This window comes from Macrobrachium nipponense, chromosome 2 (assembly GCF_015104395.2).
Source record: "Macrobrachium nipponense isolate FS-2020 chromosome 2, ASM1510439v2, whole genome shotgun sequence".
NCBI lineage: Eukaryota > Metazoa > Arthropoda > Malacostraca > Decapoda > Palaemonidae > Macrobrachium > Macrobrachium nipponense.
Window position 1 is genome coordinate 60,566,528 of NC_087201.1, and position 9,800 is coordinate 60,576,327.

Below are 9,800 nucleotides of genomic sequence, written 5' to 3' on the forward strand. Positions count from 1 at the left end.
AAATTAGGTAAATGGCAGCACTGCAGTACAAACTGATGACTACAGGAAATGGAGAGCCAAGGGTAATAATAAAGTACTGAAAACTAAACAAAACCAAGAGTGAAAATCATTGATTAATCATCACTTGACTGCAATTTCAGTTAATCTGGTCAAAAATTAATGTAATGAACAAGAAATCCCATGAAACATGCTTGATTTGACTCACTGAAACATAGAAACAATAATCCCTAGCAATAAATAAAAGCTACTGGCTTGAAGGGCAAATAGACTAAAAAAAAAAATTCACATTCACTACAAAACACAAACAGAAAAAACAAAAAAGTATTGCTAATCTTAGAAGTGGAAAAGTGAGTTTCTTGGGATGAAAGAGTATGGTCTGGCCAGCACAAAGGTGTTTATCTTTCCTATATAAGAGGCTCTGGTTTGTACAACTATGAAAAATTCAAATAATTTGTCAGATTAGGTAAATCCAGATATTTATGGTCACATATCGTAAAAGATCTCGCAAATGAGCCCTTATTATTTCCTTTTAATTATATCACAGTATTATAAAATCAAATAACACCATTTTCTTTAGCATAAATCTTGATATATTAAAGATACACTGAAAATCCTTAAGCTTTACAAGGACTACTACTCTCCTCATGGTCAAGAAAAGGGTAATATATATTTTATCCTCACCTTTAAAGAATGGGAGTTATTTATTTTCTTCATTATTATAAAAAAAATATGATACAATTAGGTATGGTTACATTCTAACTATCTACATGTTCTTCCATAGAATTTATGTGAATACAGACAGTTTAAAATATTGTCATTTTCAAAATTAATATAAATTACTGCATCTGTTAAGGAAAACAAGATATTAAAAGAATGGTACTAAGTTTTATTTCTGTATGAAACTATTACTTTTTTAAAACTTAACATTGTACTTATTACAATTACATTAAGAGTATTTCAGCCCATCTAGCTAACTATGCAAGTGGAGGACATTGTCAATTGGCAAATCATAAAGGTATAAAAAGTTTCTTGAAAATGCTACTGTCAGATTAGGCATAAATAAATGTCCTTATTCTCCCACTTTTGCACTAAAGTTCTAACCAATATAAAACTTCCAGCTATACTTGAATTATACACATGATTCTTCAAGAAATCATTAAACTTATTGGTACCATTCATGTCTTTAAACATCATATTCATTCCTTATTACAGTTTACAGCACAAACTAATACTTCAGTACCAAGGTGTTCTACAAATTCATCTTTCATTCACACACTATAAGATTTCTAAGTGTTCAGTGAAACTAAAGGGCTGGAAAAGAAAAAATTTAACATAAACGTAAACATATCTATAAAAGAGGCATCTACAATATCAAGATATTCTTTATAAAAGATATTATCTTTTTTGATACAGGTACATAAAACATCAACTGCTATGTCAGTTAACAGTAACAATCTCATGGTTCTTTATTTAATAAAAATATTTTTTTTGGTAAATTAAAATTCAATTTACATTACCTTAGTTGAAATTAGTATTGCTTTACCACAAAACATTACATTATGAGCCCTATACCATTTACTTAAAAAACTTAAAATAATTAATGAAAAAAAAAAAATGATGGTTAACTTAATAATTCTACCCATTTGTAAAACTTGACAGATTTATCGGTCAACAGTGCCAAAAAGGCACTCTGATTACTTTTCAAGAGCAAAATATCAATGACTGTCTCTCTGCACTTTAACACCTGGACACAAGCTCCTGAAGACACATCCCACAAGCAAGTGCTCTGTGTTGATTCATCACTTGCACAAGCCAATATAGAACCAGCTTGTAATGGATGTGCAACAATAGAGGAACGAGAGAGTACCTTTTGTGTTGTGCCCCCTTTAAATGTTTGGATGATATTTGCTGCAACAACCTTATTGTTGGTTGCTGCACTTGAACTCATATCAACATACTGAAGTTCACATACTAAGTGTCGAGCATGTGGATATTTTTGACAGGGACGGCATGATACCATAAAATGTCGAGTGGATTTTTCATAGGACAATGATGTAAAGGGACCTTCCAATAATAATGCATTATCTTGAATTTCATTTTCTTTGACTAAAACAAATGAACACGAGGATAATCTTGCTACCAGGAGTCCTCCTGTGCAAGAATTTTCAGAAGCTTCCCAAGGAATATAACACAGAGACACTACTGGCCCCGAACCGGTAACTTTGATGGTCTTAATAGGACCATCCGTATTTCGAGTGTCATACATCAATACTAATCCAGTTGCAGTGCCCACAAAAAACTGATTAGCATGATCAGCATTCCAACAACAACTCCAAAGAGGGCTCTCTGCAGTAAAAGACCCAACAGGAGCATTGTTGCAGACATTTGTCAGTTTAACAAGCTTGTCCATCCCAACTGTAAGGAGTAAATCATTTTTAACAGGATTAAATGCCATGTCTCTTATCTGTTTTGTATGAACTGGAATATATCTCTCACTTTTTATATCAAGCATATTTATTTTCTTGACTCCACAACCTGGAAACATACTCACATGGCTGGGCATTGACACTACCACCATATTTAACCACTCATTATAAGCCATAACACGACAACCACCATCTTTTGCAATGTCTAGTGCTGAGTGTATTATTAATTTATTCATATTTTCAGTAGAAATTCCTTGGGACATTCCTAATTCTGGAGCTGAAACATTACTTTTTGCAGTAGCATTCTTCAACATTTTTAGTTCATTCTGCAATTTTGCCACTAACTGTGATTTAAGTTCATACTGAAGTTTTGTTTGGGCATGTTCCAATTCAAGTTTTCGTCTAGCTTCCCTTTCCTTTTCAAGCTCTCGTATAACACGATCTCTTTCTGAAGTATCAATAACCTTCAGTGATTTAGCATAAAGTACTCTTATGTCTTTCCTGGTTGCTTTAGCATTACACTGAGGACATTTTCCTCCTTGACCTTTTAACCATCGCTCAATACAGGAGTTCCAAAAATATGTCCACATTTCAAAGATGCCAGACGATGAGCTCCAGAATTAGCCCAGGGTTCAAAGCATATGGAACATATCTGTCCTTCATCGTCAGATTCGGGCGATGATGGAGCCTTCACAAAACCTGTAATGAAAAAAATTTTAAGAAAAAAATTATTGATCAAACCTACTAATTATATTTGCAATAGGCCTGGTAAGGCAGATAATATAATAATTAACACCTAAAAAGAATCTGTATTTTTCCTAAGTATACAAAACTGAGCCTTTTATGAGTATTATTCAGTGCAAACTGGATCGGTTGTTGAAACTTGGTGACAAGGTAGTTAATCGGTTGGGTGAGCGGGGGAATATCCCTAACTCACCTTCCATCACTACTAACTTTTCCTTCAGCTTGAATTCCATCATTCATAATCAGTATTCTATCACCATGTTTTACATCAGTCTACCAATCAAGCATTTAAAATTTGGGCATGATTGTGTATCCTGTTCTTCCAAAGGGAATAGGGGGGGTGACATTTGAAGCTTGCTCTCTGCAGTGTCAAACATTTTGACTTATATTGTGCATGATCTCAAATCAGAACTTGCACATTCATCTAAAGAACATATACAATAAGAAACCAAAGAAAGAGTATGGTTGGCTAGAAGTCAAACCTTTCAGATGTTGAATAGCTACTTTGGTGTTCACTCTGCTTTTAGTGGATGAGTGACTTTATTCGTTAACAAATTCTAAAATTTTATAATTATGATCTTTTAATTTGGTATGTACTAGCATTGTTGGACATGACTTTTGCCTTCTCACAGCATACTGCCAATAAATTTTTTTGTCTTCCTTCTTCTGGCCATTTTGATAATATGTATGCTAATAGACATTCATCAACAACAATATTCTCCCTCATTCAATTGTTACAGTAAATGCCATAATTAACGGGTAAAAAGATAAACAATTTGCATGACAACTCAATAGCAATGCACACATTGAACTAAATCCTTTGTTAAGTACAGTCAAACCTGCCTTTTCGTACGCCTCTATTTTAGTACGTTTTGGTTTTTGCAGACCTTTTTCTAAGAAATTTTGTCTTGGTTATTGTACGTTTCCTACGTTTCTTGTTTTTCATACACTCGGAAATGTTCCAACCAGGGCCCAGCGCATGACCAGGCCCCGTATAAAGAGCCCATACAAAGCATCCCGTCTTCTCTCGTGACCCATTCCGGCTTTGTTTCTCACTTAACAAGCATCACCATGCTCGCAGTCCACATCATCACACGTTTGTTGTGTATTGTGCTATTTTGCCGTTAAAACTCATTGCAAAGAAGCATCATGGGGCCAAAAGAAGTTGTAAGTGCCAGCCCTTCAGTAAAAAAAAGACCAGAAATACAATAGAATTCAAAAAAGAACTTGTAGCAAAGTATGAAAGTGGTGCACATGTAGCTGACCTCGCTAGGATGTACGGCAAGTCATTGTCGATAATCAGCTCTATCCTAGCAAAGAAACATGAAATCAAGGCAACTCATGTTGCGAAAGGGGTTACGTCATCATCGAAACAGAGATCGCAACCAGTGGAAGATGTTGAGAAGCTGCTGAAAAACAGTTAGTGGGGGATAGTGTGTCTGAAGCGATCATTTGTGAGAAAGCTAGGATGTTGCAGAATGATTTTAATTAAGAAAATGCCAATAACAAGTGCTGCTTGCTGCTCTTAGTGATTTCAAGGCCAGCAGAGGCTGGTTAGAAAAATTAAAAAGTATAAAGGCATACAATGTCATATGGCATGGGGAGGCTCCAAGTTTGGATAAACATGCCAACGAAGAATTCGTTGATGAATTCAGAGTATTTTGAGGCTGAAGGATTCCTCCCTTAACAGGTTTTCAGTTGTGATGAGACGGCCTGTTTTGGGGAAAAAAATGCCAAAGCAGACCTACATCACGCAGGAAGAAAGTTCACTGCCAGGGCACAAGCCTATGAAAGATAGTCTAACACTCTTGGTCTGTGTGGGAAAGCCAGCGTGGATTTCAAAGTGATGCCCTTACTTGTGTATCACTCTGAAACTCCCTGAGGGTTCAAAAAAAAACTATGTGATCAACAATAAATTGCCTGTGATGTGGAAAGCCAATAAAACAGCATGGGTCATGAGATGAGGCAAATTTTTGTTGAGTGAGTCAGTGAAGTTTTTGGCCTGAATGTGAAAAAATACCTGCAAGAAAATCAATTGCCCCTCAAGTGCCTCCCAGTAATGGACAATGCTCCTGCACATCCTCCTGGCTTGGAAGACCAGTTGCTGGATGAATTTGAATTCATCACAGTGAAGTTCTTACCCCCAAGTACCACTCATCTCATTCAGCCCATGGATCAACAGATCATTTCAAACTTCAAGAAGCTCTACACCAAGGCACAGTTTCAAAGGGGCTTTGAAGTGACCTCAGACACTGAATTGACCCTAAGAGAGTTCTGGAAGGATCACTTCAATATCTTCAACTGTATAAGCCTTATAGATAAGGCTTGGCAGGCAGTGACTTCTAGGGCAATGAACTCTGCTTGGAGAAAATTGTGGAGAGTGTTACCCAAAGAAAGAATTCGAAGGGTATGAGGTGACACCGACAACCCTACACCTGTTGTGGAATCTACTGTGTCTCTGGGGAAATCCATGGGCTTGGATGTGAGTGGCAAGGCTGTGGAAGAGTTAGTGGATGCCCAACAGGAAGAGCTAACCCCTGAAAAGCTGCAAGACTTTCAGCAGGAACAGCAACAGACGGCAGATGAGGAATCCAAGGAGGGGGAAGAGGAAGAGAGAGGGGATACTGTGCCAACTTCAGTGATTGAAGAAATGTTTGCGAAGTGGAGAGATGTAAAAAATTTTGCTGAGATATACCATCCTAACAAAGATGTTACAATCGGTGTCTCTAACAAGTTTAATGAAAACACTTCGTAACATTTTCGGCAGATATTGAAGAGACGTCAGAAATACTTGTCTCTGGACAGTTTTGTTATTCGACAGAGGTCCAGTGACTCTCAAGCTGGCCCTAGTACCAGTAAAAAATGAAGTAGGGAAGTATTTTTTTTTTAATTTTTGGGTGTCTGGAACGCATTAATACTATTTACATTATTCCTTATGGGAATTATTGTTTCGGTTTTCATGCATTTTGGATATTATTAGAAGTTCCAGAACGGACTATATACAAAAGCCGAGGTTCCATTATAAATCTTTAAATAAACTTGATTTCATAAAACAAAATGAAGGGAGGAAGGGGCAATCTCCATGCCATTTTAACGAATGGAAATAACCAATTATAAATAAATAACATTTTAAACAATGATTTGGTAATAGCCCTATACTTGGGGAAAAATAAGATACCGGAGTTCAAAAATCAATTCTCTCTTAATTTCTCTCGTCTTTTGTTCCCATATTTTATTTCACTTAAATTGTTATCCTACCAAAATTTTCTTAATATTTCTCTCTGTGTAACTCACTCTCCCTCTCACATTTTTTTTGTTACTTGCAATATTCTGCAGCAGTAATTTTCTCAATGGGAATTTCCACATTGGCAATTATCTGCCTGGCCACCTTACGCCTGGAAATCATCTAAGTAGCAATTTTCCACACAATTATGAACAAAGTTGACAGAAACAGAACTAAGATTCTAATTAACAGAAGAATGTTTTTGTTGCATAAATAGCTCATTGTAACTGGTCAAAAGCATAAATCTTTCAGTAGAATCCCATCACAGTTTAGAATTGTGCCTCATAGGTCTCGGAGATAATTTGTTCCAAGTTTCCATAGTAAAATAAAGTTTACTATGGAAACTTGGAACAAAATATCACCGACAGGTATGAGGATCATACTAAAGATTCTTTGCAATTTCCTTCAATTTCTACTCCTTCAGCTTTCAGTTTCTTTAATTGAGGTGAAAACTGAAGCAAGGTACAGTTAAAGAAACTGAAAAACTGAGGGAGTAGAAATCAAAGGAAACTATGAATTTTTAGTATGATCCACAGTGCATAGTGCAAGACACACTGTAATGATACTTCACTGTAAGCTATTCTAATCATTAACTAATAAACAGAGTAATTGAATAATATTTCTTAACTATGGGAGTAATATCATTCATGGGGCACAATTGAAAATATAAAACAAAAATCTTTCATACAATACCTTGAAAAGCTAGAACTTAAAACTTTTTCATAAAAGTTCCATACATAACACAATAATGAACACTGGTTTCCCTGAAAACAAAAGCAACAGTATCTTCAGCCACAAATTTCTTCTTACCTGACTCAGTCTTTTTAGGGGTTGTCTCATTAACTTCTTTATGAATTTTTGACTGGTGCTGACTTGATTCATCAGGTCCATGATTTGAAGGGCCAGCAACTGATACTGACTGGTCATACTCCTGTGAAGGACTTGTAGATGAGCTTTGTTCTGGATGAAAGGATTCTGTAATATTAGTGGCATTCGAGCTACTTTCTGGGTTTTCTGACACTGTATGTCCCATCTGAGAAGGCCCACTATCAGAAATTTGCTGTTCTACTAATGAGGAGGAGGATGCAGGGTTTAAAACAAGTGGAGGATTATCACTTGAATTCCTCTGATCTACTGGTATTCTAACATGAGATGCAGAGGATTCTGTTGCAGTAATCTGTCTACTTAACAATACCAGGGGATGAGCCATCTCTCCAGGGTCTCTCTCTGCTGGAAATGATATTTCTTCAGTGGATGAATCTGATGAATCTAGTAATGGCAGATGTGACTGTGATGACTGTGCTACGTGCTGCCTTCCTCTCTGCATTAAAATTACAGCAGGGTTATCACTTTCCTGTAAATACATACAGAAGATCAATGCACTTCCTGAAAATGTTGCAAACCAAGAGCTTGAAAGTCATATGAAAACTTGAATTACCCATACGTATATAAGATTTGATACAATGATCATTTTCATGCCCATAAAAATCATCCAAAATTCTGCAAATTACATACTACTCGGAACATGAAGCAAAATAGAGTATTATAAAAGGAAAAATATAGAGTGCAAATAGTTTTCACTATTAAACATCCAAGATAATTACTAATATAATCAGAAAGAGTAAATGGGTGTGTTCCTGCTCAAAATCCAAAATGACACATTTCACAATCAAGAAAACACGGGCAAAGGGTAAAGTCTGGCTTTTGATGGTCCAGATAACACTAAGCTACATTTTTTCTTGGTCCAGATAACACTAAGCTACATTTTTTCTTAAGTATCCCATGTTCTTAATATTGAAAGTAAAAAATAAAAATAGTCATTACTTACTGAACAAATTTCATTTTCAGTATATTACACTGTGGATACTGGGCTATGCTTGTACTAGAGCGATTTCATTTTTGGTAGATTGTGCTAGGTTAGGCTTTCAAGTAAGATTCCCAGACTTATGGCTTACATAACAATTCATAACCATCTCTTATAATTAATATCCACTTACTATATTGCATGAGCACCACTTACCACTGACATAAACAAACAAATCGTGAGAATCGGTAAACAGTTGTTTTGTGATTTTGAGGGATTTTCCTTTAACATAAAGTATGTTAGTTTACTTTGTATACTTGTTTTACATTTACATATAAAAAAATTAAAAACCATAATTCCAGTAATAATCTGCTTCCTTTAGCAGCTACAAAATTATCATTTTAACTATATCAGTGTTAGGGCTCAATCAGCTGATTCCAAGAATGTAAACATTAGCCTAGCTTACTTAAATGTCTATGGCAGATGATCAGTTATTTTTATATTTTAATGATGATATAACATTTTAATAATATATACATAGAAAGAGGTCGGCCCGTATTTGTGGGGGATGCTTACCATACCCCCCCAGGAATAGTTAGAACTCTTATAAGAATACTTAAAACCTCCTATTTTGTTAGTTAAAACTCAAGAAAAACTCACTAAAAAGTTTTATACCAGTTTTTTTTTTTTAAATAGTTTTTATCACAAAAAGTGCATTTTATGATGAAATTGAAAAAAAGGAATTTGTGGATATTTCTCATAAAACAATATGCAAATGCATAAGTCCGCGAATCTGGAGAACGCGAATACAGGGGGTCTACTGTATACATACATACATGATATATATATATATATATATTATATATATATAAAATTATATATCTATATTATATATATATTTATATATTATATATATAAATATATATATATAGATATATACATATATACTATATATACACACACACACACACACACACACACACATATATATATATATATACATATGCATATCTTATACACACACACACACACACACACACACACACACACATATATATAAATATATATATATATATATATATATATATAGTATATATATATATATATATATACTATATATCCTATATACAGGGTCCCAAGGTTACGACGGGTCCGGCTTACGACGTTCCGAGGTTACAACGTTCCGAGGTTACGACGCTTTTTCTTAAATATTCATTGAAAAATCCGCCCTGGGTTACGACGCTTGTTCCGAGGTTACATCGCTGACGCATCCAAAGCGCTCCGAGTTAACAACGCTTTTAAAAAACGCATACTATGATAAGAATCCTTTATAGTTTAGCACAGTTTCTCTCTCTCTCTCTCTCTCTCTCTCATCTCTCTCCTCTCTCTCTCTCTCTCTCTTTGTATTTTCCGATGAAAATAATCACTAATTAGTGTATTTTGATGTTTATTTTCATGACTAAATACATTTTTTACAATACAAAAATGATTTACTAATTTTCAAAATTAAATTTTTTATTAATACTCTATTAGTAAGTTTTAA

At 34.9% G+C, this 9,800-nt stretch overlaps 1 protein-coding gene across 2 annotated transcripts in view; it reads right to left on the reverse strand.

Annotated features, from left to right (window-relative positions):
- Positions 1-665: 665 nt before the first annotated feature.
- The window catches only part of LOC135220633 (E3 ubiquitin-protein ligase RFWD3-like), an 82,689-nt gene continuing 73,554 nt past the window's right edge, over positions 666-9,800 (reverse strand). The window contains exons 1-2 of one of the 2 annotated variants that reach the window (XM_064257948.1): positions 7,264-7,400; positions 666-3,125 (exon numbers count right to left, since the gene is read on the reverse strand). In XM_064257948.1, coding sequence (XP_064114018.1) covers positions 1,622-3,016 — 1,395 coding nt within the window. In that variant the 5' untranslated portion in view covers positions 3,017-3,125; positions 7,264-7,400 and the 3' untranslated portion in view covers positions 666-1,621. Of the gene's footprint in view, positions 3,126-7,263; positions 7,808-9,800 lie in introns of those variants that run through there. The other variant, XM_064257950.1, reaches the window with a different exon arrangement.